Here is a 16,787-nt window from a genome sequence, read left to right as displayed (position 1 = left end):
CAATGTTGTCACAAGTACACTGTTATCACAGCGCTGTTGCAACAAATAGCATGTTGACCCATTAAGCGTGTTGACATTCATCATGGCAACACTCATAAATGTCACAGACTAATTTTTATGGGAACGCTGTTCCATGTGCTTGTGATCAGTTGTTCTAATCTGACCTCCAGTGAGTAGGAATTTTACAGGAATAGCTATGTTACTGAATACAAAGCCGTCTCATCGGCGAAGCCATTCATCACGGTAGTTACTGCAATGGGAAATAGTAAACATCAATGGGGATGTACAACCATGTGCAGATAGCTTAAGGTACTGATCTATCACCATAATGGTGGAACATTCATCCAACACCAGCCAAAAACATTGTCTTACCATCTGTATCCTACATTGCATATTGCATGGACTCCTGTTTTATTTTAAGTCATTTTAAAGTGTATAGAACAGCAAATGAGTTATTATTAATATGAGGCTATCATGCATGTGGTCCAATTATCCTACAGTATGTAGAAAAAAAACGGTCCATAGCTGTCATTGGAGATGTACCCTTTTTAAAAGTACACCATTGCACATAAAGTGTGCATATTAGTACCTCAAAGGTACCAAAATATATACATATCTGTACTGAAATGGTACCCAGTGCCCCAGTGACAGCTTGGGACCATTTTTCACAATTGTTTCTGACCGTGTATAGTTTTGATTAACCTGTGGACTCTTGGTTCCTTCCACGTCCACATAAACACATTACATAGTTTTTTTTTCTTTCTAGGCATTGTAACACACTATACTATGCAAATCTGCTTTGAAAAAATATGCATTGTTAAAAGTGCTATACAAATTTAAATGAATTGAATATGAGTAGAGGCGAGCCATAGTGAGCTTTTCTAAATGTTGCAGAATTATTCTAAACAATGCGCTGTGTGGCTTGTGGGATGATTAAATAGATTTTATATTTGCTTACTCATTCACTGTGTATGGTGCAGGAACATTGCTTGAATTGTGCCCATTGCATTGCAGCTCCCTGTTATCAAACTACAAACCTCACCAGCAGCATATGTGGGCTGTGTTTCATAAGTGATCTATAAAAATAATTTCCGACCCTGGTGAATAAATCCATCCTTTGATTTCAAACAAGAAATACCATCGAAAAGATTTATTTTTGCCTGAATGTATTATGAGACAGGAAATCAAATATAGAAATGCATTTCGAAATAAATGGTTGGACGTTGCTGAAAACATGTTCTTGTGTGTAAACGCATTTTCATGGGAACCTATCACAGCTGCTGCAGTTTGGATGTGAATGTAAGCACTTGGAAGTCTTTTCCTCTGAGGCTGACTGTACGATGACTGCAGACAGGCCAGAGAAAGATCGCTGTGCGATGCATATCAGTCAACCAATGAGGCAAATTCCCTCCCAACCGTATGTCCTGTGTTCATTATAATTCAATTGAGGTGCTGGACTGGCATTAGTACAGGCTGCCATTACTATATCATAACACAATCATTTTTTGTGATGCAAGCAGTAGGATGTGCTGTATTACTGGTGATATACTGCCCCCTGGTGTTGAGAAAAATAATCACCACTGCAGCAACAGATGCCACTGAGCAGACTGTGATCATTCAGAGTTATTTATAAGGTGACAAATGAATCTCATTGGTACAGTAATGTGTCAAAATGTAGGTAAATGTGTTGTGATGTGTTAAAATCTGATTGCATAACAATATTTTTGTTGTTGGAGCACAATAAAATTGTATAGTACATTGCGTGTGTGTGTGTGCGTGCGTGCGTGTGAGCACGTTGCTTATTTATTTAACAATCAAAAACAATACATACTTGATGGTGATGGTAAAGATGATGAACTGCTTGTGCATCTCTTTCTGTGTGTGGTAAAAACTGTGTGTGATCCATTTCACCAAGCCTCTTTCCTTTCGTGAATGAAATACCTGTTTATAAATACTTTGTGCACATTCTGTCCCCCATAGCGACACCCAAAATATGCCCAATGGCTCCTACAGTGTGTCTACTCTTTGCTGTGTAGGATCTTGGAGCTTCAGCAAAACGGTGACATGGACATTTTGAAGCTGAAGTGGTGGCCGCAGGACAGCCCGTGTGACCTGTACTCTCCAGTGGGCACTCGAAAGACAGGCAGCGCGCTGGACATCCACAGCTTTGCTGGGGTTTTCTTCGTACTAGCAGCCGGCGTGGTGCTCTCTTGTCTCATCGCCACTGTGGAAACCTGGTGGACACGGAGGAAGGGCTCCAGAGTGCCCTCCAAGGAGGTAAGAGTCCAGCAGGTCAAAATGGGGGTGGGTTTTGTTATCCAGAGGATAGGTTTGAATTAGGGCTGTCGATTTACTAAAGATTTTAGTAGAATTAAAAGCAGAACGGTTTAAAAGTCAGTGTGTTTGTTTTGTTTCTGTATCTAAACAGCCTATTATCACTTAGCAATTGAGTTTGTGCAATGTGGACTTCAAGGGACACTCCACTTTTTTTGAAAATATGCTCATTTTCCAGTTCCCCTAGAGTTGAACATTTGATTTTCGCTGTTTTGGAATCCATTCGGCTGATTGCCGGGTCTGGCGCTGGCACTTTTGGCATGGCTTAGCATAATCCATTGAATCTGATTAGACCATTAGCATCGTGCTACATTTTTTTTAATATTTAAAACTTAACTCTTCTGTAGTTACATCGTCTACTAAGACCGACAGAAAATTTTAAGTTGTGATTTTCTAGGCCGATATGGCTAGGAACTATATTCTCAAACTGGCGTAATAAACAAGGACTTTGCTGATGTAACATGGCTGCAGCAGGCGTATTGATATTACGCACTGCCCGAAAATAGTCCCCTTGGTAACTTTCAATAGCACGGGACTATTTTCAGGCACTGCATCTAATCAGATTCGGTAGATTGTGCTAAGCTATGCTAAAAGTAGTACCGCCAGACCCGAAAATCAGCTTAATGGATTCCAAAACGGTAAACATCAAATGTTTGACTCTATGGGAGCTGGAAAATTGACATATTTTCGAAGAAGTAGAGTGTCCCTTTAAGGGCCATTCACACATAATGTGTTTTAATTATTGGTCTATGTAAACATTTACTAGATGGTTATTAAAATCATGCACCATTAAAGCTATGTTTTAAGGATGATCTGGGCACGTTACCCATGGTAGCGTACAGGTGAGGCAGTAACACTTTGTATTACTATTTATAAAATTAACCTTTAAATTGACAGCCCTAGTTTAAATGCCATGCATCTGTGGAGGTAATAGTTAGAACCTTATTTAATCGGGGAGACCAATGCGATCGCGTTGGTATTGCATATCAAGTTCAACGTGACAGCAACATCTCTCCTAAATTTCCCCTTAAGAATGAAATGGAACCCATCAGCCAAGTTTAAAATGAGAGGGAGAGGTAGGCGGCATGAGACAGACTACAAACAGCAGACAAAGCACTTTTCCTACACATTATTTTTTTGATGGAGTAATAAATAAAACGCACCTCTCCAAAAAGAACATGATCTTGTTTAATATCCTGCCAGTGCCAACCAATCATCTTTAATGGGAAAGAAGAATAAACAGATAAGGCCAAGACATGTGCTGATAAAAGTTACTGTCTGGATAATTACTGTAAGCCAGGCCTTACTGTAATGCCATTTAAAAGGCTTTTTAAAACCCCATCAATTGTATTTGAAAGCCATTCTTAGTTTTTCCAGAACTATCACTTTACATCTGTTTACATCTGGCACCCAGTGATGGTTAATTAACAAGCAATCCCACACTCACTTAATGTTTGTATTTCACATTTATAACACTTCAGTGACTTCAATGTAACGCAGATGAAGCGGTGACAGAACGTTCGTATCGGCGTAAATGAACCTGTTTGATGTTGCTGTCGTTGTTTCTTTGATTTAAAGACTCAGATCTTCCTTATTGCTCCTTGTTATCTCCTGCAGCTGTCACATGTGCGTGTTTGCTTTCCTGATGTTACACTGCCATTCACACAGCGCCACTCATCACTCCGATCGAGATCCATTCCCATCCTCGACCCTGACATACACACCTGACCTCTCCTCACGCCCTCTGGGACATCATCAAGTTCACCACAGGCCAAAAAACGCAGCATTTCATCTCCAGCGTTCCACCTAACAAACCAAAGCAAAATTATCTCTGTAGTGCTTTTGATCAGTGGGCAGGATTGTCTTTTCTGCCCTCCTCCCCAGTAGTCCTGCCATGAGCCAGCTTTCATCTGTCAGGGTCAGCAGCAGGCTACTCGTGGCCCACAAACAGAGTGGATCTTCTGACCAGGGATGATGCTGTGAAGAGCACAAACCAGTGTGTATAGTGGTCACTGTAGCGTTCAGACACTGAATTGCATATGAAATTATATTGCAGAACATATCTCATAGCATTGTTTCACATAAATAAGCAAGGTTTGACACTTAGCTTAGCAGAGCACGGTGTTAGCAGTGCAAACGGTTGTAGGTTTGATCTCAGGAAACACGCATACTGATTAAAGCTGTAAAGCTGTTCAGGGTTGCCAGGTCTGCATAATAAATTAGGGTTGCAAAGCTCGGGAATGTTTTGAAATATTCCAAGTTGCAGATACAAACTGTATCACATACACTGAAAAAAATGATTCATTGAATTTAATCGATTTTTTAAGGTAAGTGGTTGCAATCAATTTATTTAAGCTAAATTTAAACAAAAGTTTTATATTTTACTTTGCTTTACTAATCTTTTTTGTTTAAATGTAGCTTAAGTAGGTTGATTGCAACCACTTGCCTTGAAGAAATTGATTAAATTCAATGAATCATTTTTTTCAGTGTACAAACATTAGCTTCCTCGACATCTGACTCATCTTCATCCGTGTACCACAATTACCATATATTCCAGTGTAATTTTCATGGAAAGTTTTCAAAAGTCCCAGAATTTTGCAACCCTAAATAAAACCAGCTCAATGCCCGTTTACAACTAGCTCAATGGCCCTAGCCCAAACACCAAAACTGTTTTACAAACATTTATTTACTGAAATATCACTATACAAAAATAATCATAAACAGTCATGCCTTAAGATCAACAAAATCCTTTTATCTTCAGCCTGGTGAAAAAACAATACATGGCAACTTGACAACCTTGGCACTGTTCAAGTTGCTTTGGATAATTTGCTGCCAAAAGCATAAATGTTAAATAGGCTTTGGCAAAAAAAAACTTTAGTAAAGAAATGAAATTACTAGTTGGATGTTAACTTGTAGCAGAATTTGTGCTTTAAATCAGACAGTGAGAATGATAAACTAACATTCACTGATGTACAGAAACGGAGACATGAAAAATGAAAATATTAGGCATTAATGTTTTAAATCATAGCCTATCACAAGCCATCCACTCATGAAACCATGTGATGTGATTTGTGCATCTTTTAACCACAAAAACTGGCTTATGATGACTTATCACGATAACAAGCATTGTTTTTTTTTTCCATAAAATTCATTATTTTTATATTTTTATATAAAAAGTATACAATAAATAAAATGTTATATTTTTCTATTATGATATGATATTTGATATAAGCAAATTTACCTATTAATTAGTGTAGTTTAAATACAGAGATGATTTTCTCTGAGGATTGGAGCGCTTTGGCAGTCACACTTGAGCCCCGCTCCTTTCTGCCCCAGTGGTCGGATCATGCTGAGCTGTTCTCATTCCTCGGAGCAGTCTTCCAGACGCTTCCGTCAGACTTGAAACTTGGCAGAGCTTTGCACAGCTATTTACACACACACACACACACACACACACACATACACACACAGTGATAAGTGTAGATTTTACACACATGCTTTACTGTGCGAAAAGTGTTAATGCCCAAAGCGACCTGAGCAGACAGGGGAAAACATTAGCACGTGTCACCCTCATGTCGGAAGTGTTTGGGTTCTGTAATTAAAGCTCTTTAGTTAGCAGTGTAGCAGATTTTTCACATTTGTGTCTTCACTGCAAAACAACATTTTCTCAATTAGTATGTGCGTCTTGTTTTTAGCTGAAAACATGTAAACGAATCTGACAGTCTAAAGCTAAATTATATAAGAAAAGAACACAAAATTATATAAAATAAAATAAAATAATATAATTTTAAATGAAATAATATTAAAAGACAACAAGCAAAAAAAAATTATTGGGTTGGTAAAATAATCTGCATACATAAAGATTAATACTTAACAAATCTTATGGAAATTACTGGTCGTATTTAAAACATTTTAAATCAGTTATTAAGCAAGAACATAAACAATCAGTGTTCAAAACAGTTTTTGAATACAAGAATGAATGATTGCCGGAAATATCAATAGACATATGTTTAAGCCACGCCCCCTCTACTCACTCGGACAAACAATCAACATTCGGTGACAGGCGCTATGGCAGCTGTCACAGGAGGAGACATTTAACAGGAGACAGAAAAACTATATATCATCTTGAAGTCACCAAAAGGGCCTTTACTATGCATTGGAGGGTTATATTAATCATTTTATTGTTGAGAAAGTCGATGAAAAGCTTCACAGGTAAACGCGATAAACCGCATCTCGTTGCCATCATGATCAAATTCAATATGCACCTGTCTAAGTTGCATACGTTTCCAGGACAAGACTTTTTACCATCTTTACCAAGAGTACCTCTTCGTTTGTTTGGTGCTACAGTATTAACATGAATCATTCAGCACAACATTGCTATTATAAATAACATTTGTTATCTTGGTTATTTACAGATACATTAATTAAACTAAGTGACATGATGTACAACACAACTAGAAGCTAATGTTAACGTTTTCTAATGTTAGGCTAATGTAATGTTAGAGATTTTAAAGATACCGTTCAAATACGTTGTTGATTTTAGTTGTTGTGGTCTACCGCATAACTTAAAGGGACAGTAAGTAGGGTTTTATTAATCAAAATAAATGTCTTTATTCATAAATATGTCCTTGTTGGTGTCAAATGACCTCTGCCAGCGATCTGACTTTTCTTTGTAAGCTTACTTACTTAATTGAACGGGTAAGTCCAAGGAGGCTTCCATGTCGTTCCGCCGTATTGATAAACTGTAATAGCAGAGAGGGACAAAAAGCACTAGCCTACCAACGCGTTTCCACAATGCTTTTTTATTCAGATCACGTGAACCTGCTGCAACAGACAAGGAGATCAGTGAGTACATAACGGCTACCGTAGTTGCAACACGCATTTGGAAAAGCGAGGCGCTAGAGAGCACTGTTCATTTGAATGCAAAATACAATTTTACCACTAGATGGGGGTAAATCCTATTTATTGTCCCTTTAATCCAGAAAAGACACTTATCTTGGTTGTGATGTGTCTTGGAAAATGGTAAAAAATACACAACATCGCCCAGCCTCTCGGGACAGTTTCGGAGTTGCATGTACCCCATGCACACCGTTTGACCATTTTAAACTTAAAATGACAAGAAAAAAAAACATAAAAACTAATGAAAACTGACTTACTGCAATGCATTTCAATGGATGTGGAAGCAGAGAGTGTATTGGGTTAGCTATGCACACTGTGATTGGCTCATTGCGTTTAGGGGTGTGGCTTAGCCATAGGTCAATTGTTTCTCAACAAATGTAGAGATAAGTACTGCAAAACAGAGAAGGCGATAAAGAGTCAAAAGTTATGGATTACAGCTTTATTGAGTGTTCAGATTATGTATATACACTAAAAATTGCTATAGGTTGTTTCTTCCCATGGTTGTTTTAAAGGTTAACTCAACAGTTGGATTTGTCTCTATTTTACCTAACCATAGATTGAAACAACCTAACATTTTTACAGTACAGGAAAACAAGACCACAATACTGATTTTAAAAATGAAAAATTGTTATTGCAAGTGTTCGTTTTTGCATTTTCACACCTAAAATCCATTTTGACACTTTCTAAAACCGTCTTTCAGCATGATGCAACTTTCTGGTTGATCTGTCCCAATGTCTTCGTGCATTCCTAATTCTTCCTGACTGCTTCCTCTATTCTCTGTGATATCTTTAGACACCTGGCAGAACAGTTGAATGATTTTGTGCTTGTGTCTTTGTGTCTGACACACACTCACACACACACATACAAATACTAACACGTATCCATGATGTTAGTTTGTTTGTTTGTTTCCTATCTCTGTTTCTCTGTGATCTCGCCGTCACAGCTCCTCCTGTGGTGTTGCAATTGGTCTGAAATGATTTGATATGACAGCTCATCAAAATGTGTTCCAACACGGTGGCAAATCTTACATTCAAATGGTTTTTATTGCGCCCCACATGCCAAACCGGAGATGATGAGCAGGCGGTCCGAGGTCCAGAGAAGCGGTGGTTTGATGTGTGAATAATCCATTTCACTTGCCGAACTTTGTGTCTTAATCATGTCTGAAAAACAAAACGATGGAAAGTTCTTCACCTCAGATGTCTGCTGTGTCATTGATATTGTGCCTGTCTGGAGTCCCGCGGCGTCTTGATGCTTCGAGGCCCCAGTATGATGTCTGCCTTCAAACTCCCAAATGTTTATCAATCTATAAACCACTGAAGGGTGCCATTTCTCAAGCTTAGTCGAAAAAAAAACACATTTTATTGATATTGTGGCTTTATTGCTGCTGTAATGGGTGTTTGAAAGCCTGGACGTCATGGTGCCCGGCGACTCCGAGACCGCCGAACCCCAAACAGGTCTCTGTGTCAATCAGTCATTTCTCTGACCTCAGAAAATGTTTGATTTCTTTCAGACAAGAAAACCAATCATGTTATTCTGCTGTCAAAGCCTGAAACTACTTATTTTGTTTTATAGATAAGTACTCTGTGTTGAGGGGTTAAAGCGGGCGTGGGAGAGAAATGCAAAATGCCATTTTTATCATCTCACACTTCCAGGTATCTGGCTCCTTGGACATTAAAAACGCCAAAACGACGTCTATGTGCTGATTGTTTGTTTATTGTCTTTCTCTACTCATTCCCCCACCTCTCTGAAAACAATCTCTCTCCCATCCTCTCATTTGCCTGCGTCATCCGTTCGTCCACGCCTCTGTCCTTTCCTGTACGTGCTCACGCATGCGCACAGACGCAAGCAGACGGACCGTCTGTGAGGCAAGATGAGCCATGTCATGAGCCACAGAGCGACATCATGCTCACGCTAAGGCCTTCCTCCAATCACCTGTCACCTGCATGCTGTGCCACGCCCCTCGACTCCAAACTGAGGCACACTTTCGCCATTCCGTCTCGAACTGTCTTCTGCCAGCACTGAGCTACGTTCTTTCCACCCTCTGAAGCCTCGAGTCCATGTAGGTTAAGAAATCAACCCTGGCACCCATTGCGGCGTTGTAAATTTTAGGTAGATTCAATTGAATTGCCTGCCGTAGGCATTGGCGAACTGAGAAGGAATCCACAGGGGGACTGTTAGACTTTAAGTACTACTAAAGGGAACTTCATTATTAATGTTATTTCCAGAAAGCTTGAGACATATGCAATCAATTATTGGCTATTTTAAATACAGATGCTCGTTTTAATAAGAATTTCATGGAGATCTGGGCATCAAAATGCATACATTTGGCCTAAAGTAGAATGGTCTGTATGCAAAGACTTTGCTTACAGCAAGCTGGCATTTGCAAAACCTAATGCCTAATTCAGTATTCACATCCACCATTCACTACAAAACAATAGTGTTGATACAAGATTTTGCATTGACCTTAGAAAGAAACCTGTGTTTGTTATCTACAAAACACGATGAAATATTTCGTAAAGTCAGCCGAACAATTTTCAGCCCACTGTTTGTACGCACTAGCCCCATTTAAGGTTCCCAAAACAGCATAAAGGTCCTCTTATGTAACAGCCCTCCCACAATCCCTTTTCCTTCACTTCTGTTTCCCTGCCCTACTCCAATTTGGTGGTTGGACAGATGCTTACCGTACAAATCCACGCAGCCCCCTCCCGCCCCAGTCAGATGTCCCCCCATCCCTCTTAACTCAGGGCTGTGCTGCCTGATGGCGGTGGCTGGAATGAAGTGCTTTTACGCTGCCCACAAATGCGACGCCCTTATATTCGCTGCAGCCGCAATATCAACCCACGTCAGTCTGTGAGTGTTTTAAAGCAATCTGAAAAATGCACAACTTAGCACTTATCTTACAATTACACACATTATAGAACATATGCTTCTGTTTTGTTAGTTTTGTTAAGCGGTTTCATATGGCTTGAAAGTGGAAAGGTGTTGTAGACTGCACTTGAAAAACTGGCTGGGTTGTTTTTGGCCCATAGTGGGTAAGTATTGGACGGAACACATGCTGGGTTAGAAAATACCCAATGTGGGGTTGTTGTTATGCAACCATGGGGTATAATAACCCAGCAGTTGGGTTAAAACAACCTGGCATTGGATCCATTTTAACCCAGAGGTGTGATCTGTCCAATATTTACCCATTATAGGTCAAAATGAACCCAGCCATTTTTAGAGTGTGTACATACCTCCTACTGAAAAGAAATGTGTGTTTTGAATGCTGGTGTCTTAAAGGGACACTCCACTTTTTTTGAAGGTGGCCTCATTTTCCAGCTCCCCTGGAGTTAAACATTTGATTTTTACCATTTTGGTATTCATTCAGATGATCTATGGGTCTGGCGCTGACACTTTTAGCATAGCTTGGCATGATTCATTGAATCTGATTGGACCATTAGCAACGCTCTCAAAAATATCCAAAGAGTTTCAATATTTGTACTATTTAAAACTTGATTCTTCTGTAGTTACATCATGTACTAAGACCGATGAAAAATTTAAAGTTGCGATTTTCTAGGCAGATATACTAGGAACTATACTTTCATTCCAGAGTAATAATCAAGAACTTTGTTGCCGTACCATAGGTGCAGCAGGCGCAATGATATAACGCAGTGCCCGAAAATAGTCCCCTTGGTAACTTTTAATAGTACGGGACTATTTTCGGGCACTACAGAAGAGTTAAGTTTTAAATAGGAAAAATATAGAAACTCTTTGGTTATTTTTGAGCGGATGCTAATGGTCTAATCAGATTCAATGGATTATGCTAAGCTATGCTACAATTGGTAGCGCCAGATTGGCTGAATGGATTCCAAAACGCTTTAAATCGAGGGTTTAACTCTGGGGGAGCTGGAAAATAAGCGTATTTTCAAGAAGAGTGGAGTGTCCCTTTAATTAGTTTAACCAGCAAGACCATGTTTGTTTTTTCAGCATACAGCATGATGAAAATTGATGCTGGTTCACACTGGTCTTTTCAGTAGGATGTGCACATTTGATATTTTAGGTAATGCATATCCATGTGTCTGTGACATGTACATTGAAGTACATAAATTCATAGATCTCATAAGATAAGTCCAAGGACAGCAATAGTTAAGAAGGATGTTTTTATTGCCGTAGCTCAGTCTGTTTCCTTTTTGTATCTTTCCTCTTCTTTTCCTATCATTGTACATACACTAAAAAAAATCATCTGGCCCTCCACCTCACTTCAACCATTCCCCAACCTCTCTGTTGCTTTATCTCCATCACCAACCAAAACCGAATATCCATGTGCTCACTCCCTGTAAATTCAACATCCTTTTATTTCCTATTTTTTCCTATCATTGCTTCACCCCGTTTTACTGTTAACCACCTCACGCTCTCCCACGGCCGCCCTGCTTTACTAACCCATCCTGCTCTTTATCTTTTCTTACGATTGCGCACCTTCTTCTCCTCACTTTACACCTCTTTTCTCCTCTGATCCTGTAACAACCTTCGCTCCTCCTCTTCTTCTTATCCTCCCTCCTCCACGTCCCTCTCTTCCCTCTTTTAGGACGATAAGGAGATTGACCTGGAACACCTTCATCACCGGGTTAACAGCTTGTGCACGGAGGATGAGAGCCCCCACAAACAATTCTCAACCTCCTCCATCGACCTGACGCCCCTGGACATGGACTCCCTCCCGGCCGCCCGGCAGGCCTTGGAGCAGATCAGCGACTTCCGTAACACGCACATCACCACCACCACTTTCATCCCCGAGCAGATCCAGACTCTTAGCCGCAGCCTGTCCGCCAAAGCGGCAGCCGGCTTCGCCTTTGGGGCCGTGCAGGACCACCGGACTGGGGGGCCCTTCCGACAGCGGGCCCCCAATGGCGGCTTCTTCCGCAGCCCTGTCAAGACAATGTCCAGCATCCCGTATCAGCCCACCCCGGCCCCCAGCTTCAGCTATGGCAATGACCCGGACAGGGGCACCTCCATATAAACTGCACGGGTCCTGGGCCAGCGAGATCAAAAAAGGAATCAATGTAAATACAAATGTTCGTTTTTGGTTGTCGTTTTTTCTTGGTTTTGGCAGTGGAGTGAAGGATACGCTAGTCCTGCCTGAACTCACCGACTCGATGGGGATGGATTAAAATGATCATTTTGTCTTTGTCGTTGTTGGGATTTGTCCGCTGTGAACAAAATCAGTTTTTGCCACATTCAATTTTAAAGCTCTTTTGTGGGCAGAGCAAAAAAAACAACTGCATCAGATATTGCGACTTTGGGATGTTTACTGTTTTGTTTTTAAACAAACAAACTATGCCGAGTGTTCCACAGGCTGCAATAACTCGACCGAATCTTGCTTCAGTGCTGGTTAATGTACAATACTCTGTCTATCCAGAGTGTTAAAGATGACAGCAAAGCCTCAGAGAGAGCGGCTATACCCGACCGTGGATTTTCTCTTCTGCACCAGGTCCCACAGCATGTGACTGTTTCGAAGGGCCTCTCATCCTCTCCGCCATCTCCTTGAAGATGAGATCTAAATGGCACTCTGTGGAAAAGACTGACTGGACTTTAAAAAGAAAATAAAAAAGTTATACAGGTGGGGGGAATCAATCAAATTCTACTAAATGTCTCTTTCTGACTTTAAGTATAACAAATCTTTAATGAGTGGAATGTGTCTGGTCAGAGTTTTAACAAAAAATGCTCAAAGCTGTCTGTAGTTTTAAATTTCTTTTTTATTATTAGTTGCTTCAGTGCCGTCATCTTACGTTGATTTACATGATTGAAATCATCACTGTAGCTGTACTCCAGGACAAGAACATTGTGTAGAATAGCTTCATTGTATATGCCACCAGCTTGCGGCTGTGCATCATAGGTTTTGCAGATCAAAGAGCGAAAGAGTTTTTAAATGAAATCCTTACACAAGCCTTGGGAGACGAGGCTTTTTTCTTACTTTTCAAGTGCGAGAATTACTACGCCATCGGAAAAAGCTTCTGCGGCGGTCACTTTTGAGAGGTTATTTGAAATATCTTTCTATTTCATTTCGTAAATGTTAAGGGGTAATATTTATCTAACTTTTTTTTAAAGTGCTAATTGTTTAAATGAGGCCATCCAGGTGTGGTAAGAGTTTTAAAAAATATATATATTGAGATTTTGAGGACAAAAAACAAACAAATCTTTTCACTAACATAAAGTGTATTAATATTTACTAATGTTAGTCGTTTAGAATGAGCTTTCAGTTTGTTATCCTCTGACTAATTCGCAAATGTTGTGTGTAGGGAACAGCAGCAGTGTTTTGATGCAAACATTCTAGATGTAATTTACTTAAGATATGATTACTGAAAGACTATAGAGCAATTTTTATTTAGTATCGGTTTAAAGATTTTTATTTAGAATAATGAAGAGACATTTAAATGTATATTTTACATGCAGATAATTTTTTGGGATTAAATAAAATATGGAGTATAATATCTGAGCCCGTAGAGCTCAGTTAGCCACTTATCACATTACATGAAGTTCTCCGCAGTCTGTCTGACGGTAAGGCATATTATTATTTGAATGTTATGTCATTGCGTTTTAATTTTTTAGCTCATCAGAAAGGAGGCAAGGTTTCTTTTCCGTAAAAGAAGCATGCAAAACCTGCTATGCCTGTAACGTTTTTAATTTCATACATAAAATTGTACAGGATTACTTCATGGCTTCATACTTCACAACTGAGTATAATGTACAGTATTTAATATAGGCCTATTTTGTTGTATGTGTTGCATATTATTCAAATGGAACAAACTGAGGCCTCTGTTACAAGTGGCAAAGCTTTCTGTGTATAATTTGTCTAATAAACATGTTTTCTACAGTGGTTTCTGTTGTGTTTTCTGTATTTCTGTTATAATCCTGTATTATAACATTTTTAAACATTTCTTCAACATACTGTATTTATCTGGAAAAAAAGCTATATATATATATATATATATATATATATTGTAAACACTCATTTTCTGGAGCTATGTCTCTTATCAGAACGCGAAAACACCGTGGAACTGCAGGTAAGCACCGCAGCTTTTAAATGTGGACATTGATCATTTATTTTATCGTGACGTGACTATTAAAACAAGTTATGAGATATCGCCACTGATATATTTATAAACAGCATGCAAAAACATCTCTCTGACACTTATAAAAACAGTTTTATATAGTACTGACAAGAACGAAGTTTAATAATAATCGAGTGCTCGTATCGCGTTAAGAGTAAATGGGAACGCAATAGTAACATTATACAAGTATAGTTTTATTCACTTTTACCTCGCGCCAAAACAATAACAACACAAAAGACACTAAATATGAATAAAAAACAAGTAATAGTTTGATCATGACACCAAATATTGCTGATTTGATCTCATTTTGACGATCAAAAACAAACAAGGCCGACATTAGAGCCAGGGAATCCCTGTCAGAGATTTAGCCTAGAGAGGGCGGTGGTCAGCGGGGCGAGTGAACACTGACGTCCGCTCATGCTTTGGTTCTCATTCGTACCGAATCTCACTAAGCAAACGTTCAAACAGGCGCTATCTTTACTAATCGACTGCAGATTTAAATATAAAACATATACATTCTCGACTGAACTACTCTTAAAACTACACCTTCTGACCAAGAAACGGTAATATAAAGAAACGGCTTTTCCGTCCATTGAGTTGTTATGAGATTCAAAGCAGCCGAAGGTGTTTCCTGTCATTCTGGCCGCTCTCAAATCCGTGGCGGAAGAAGTAGTTCTCAGACAAGGAGGCTTTTAAAATAACTCCGTTGTTGTTTTCTAGTTTTCGTTTTTCAAACGTGTGCCGTCGAACTGTTGTATAAAAGCAATATCGCTCTCGGAGTCGTGTGATATAGCTCTATATCATAACGGCTGTGATTGCCTCCGGCACTCGGCCTACGGCCTCGTGCCTCTGGCCTAATCACAGCCGTGGTGATATAGAGCTATATCACACTCCTACTCGAGCGATATTGCTTAAATATATATATATATATATATATAACCGAATATCCATATAGTATATATATCGTATTTCAAAAATATATACCACTTTAAGTAATCTTGTACTCATCTTTCATACAAATAGGGGTTCAAATGTATTACAAGTGTTACCTAAATACATTTTTAAATTACATTTTTGGCCTTATTTCATATTAATGTACTAAAGAACAAAAAATAGGCTTGTAGGATGAATTAATAGGTGTGTACGACTTCACGAGGCGCTGCAAGAAACGACAAGTGGATGACGTCAGAGTAACGCGAGAGCGATTTGAAATCAGCCTCCTCGGCAAGATTTCTCGCGGTACTCTGACGCTGATGGCGCTGCGTAAAGTTTAGCACACTTAAAAAACTGAAAGCAGCTGAACTCGACAGAACTGCCCTGCGTATGCCTGTTGTATATAGCAGGACAATTTATCTCCTACTTCTCAGCGTGAGAAATACAAAGTGTGGCATTTGAACTGACTGAAATGCGTGTTTGTCAAGGTGAATGCGTGTGACTTGAGAGCCGTGATTAGATGTATTTCCACTTACATACCTAACAATTGCTGAACAACGCCGATGCAAAGTCCTCGTCTTTTCCACCACTCTCTCGCCTGTACTATTGTAACTGACTGGAAAACTGAAGTTTTGCCAAACTTGCGATCTTAAAGGGGCCGGCGGATCCTCACCACCATTTGCCATACTCGCTGTCGCTGCTATTTCACTCACTGGACCGTCAACCTGACAAAAAACTGCAGAGTGCCAGAATGTAGACGGTCTCTGATAGAGCGCATACATAGGCGGAGCTCGGATGCATCGGCGCCAATCAGAGCTTCAGAGCTAAAGCGGGGCAACAGATTAGCTGTCCATAAAGAACCCGCGGATCTAACAGTAGTTCCGCATTACATTAATTATTTTGCACGCAAGTTTTTTTTATTTTCATACCGTGTATTCTCCGTTTAAATTCATGCACCGAACCGTGACCCCTGTACCGATTCGGTTCGAAACGAATACATGTATTGTTCCACCCCTAATATATATATATATATATATATATATATATATATATATATATATATATATATATATATATATATATACTGTAAAAAAACTTCTTTGCTGCCTTAAATATGTTTGTTAAATCAACTTAGATTTACAAGTAATTATATAATTTACTATTGTTTATCTTGACTAAAGATGCAGTTATAACTACAGATGAGTCAACCTTATTTTATAAGTTGTAGCAACTTAACTCATCTCTAAATAAAAGTAAGTTGATTGGACTTGTAAATCTGAGTTGATTCAACAAAGAATGTGTGTGCGTGTGCGTGTGTGTGTGTGTGTGTGTGTGTGTGTGTGTGTGTGTGTGTGTGTGTGTGTGTGTGTGTGTGTGTGTGTGTGTGTGTAACCTATACATTACCAATCAAAAGTTTTGGAACATTTACTCGTTTTGGCTTGTGAAAAGTTGACATAACTTGTAAAATCAAGTTGAAATTGTTTAACTTAATTTTTAAGTCAAGTAACATAAATTAGGCTATATGTTGATTTGACA

At 39.3% G+C, this 16,787-nt stretch overlaps 1 protein-coding gene across 6 annotated transcripts in view; it reads left to right on the top strand.

The window, feature by feature from the left end:
- grid2 (glutamate receptor, ionotropic, delta 2) overlaps positions 1 to 14,083 on the top strand; it is a 485,524-nt gene extending 471,441 nt beyond the window's left edge. For 2 of the 6 annotated variants that reach the window (XM_055168104.2, XM_055168105.2), the window contains exons 15-16: positions 2,037 to 2,277; positions 11,798 to 14,083. In XM_055168104.2, coding sequence (XP_055024079.2) covers positions 2,037 to 2,277; positions 11,798 to 12,226 — 670 coding nt within the window. In that variant the 3' untranslated portion in view covers positions 12,227 to 14,083. Of the gene's footprint in view, positions 1 to 2,036; positions 2,278 to 3,951; positions 4,435 to 8,805; positions 8,886 to 9,072; positions 9,293 to 11,797 lie in introns of those variants that run through there. The other 4 variants (XR_008634267.2, XR_008634268.2, XM_055168106.2 and 1 more) reach the window with 4 other exon arrangements.
- Positions 14,084 to 16,787: the final 2,704 nt, after the last annotated feature.

Source organism: Misgurnus anguillicaudatus, chromosome 5 (genome assembly GCF_027580225.2).
Source record: "Misgurnus anguillicaudatus chromosome 5, ASM2758022v2, whole genome shotgun sequence".
Classification (NCBI taxonomy): domain Eukaryota; kingdom Metazoa; phylum Chordata; class Actinopteri; order Cypriniformes; family Cobitidae; genus Misgurnus; species Misgurnus anguillicaudatus.
The sequence above is the reverse complement of the archived record's forward strand: the minus strand, read 5'-3'. Positions and strand labels throughout refer to the sequence as shown.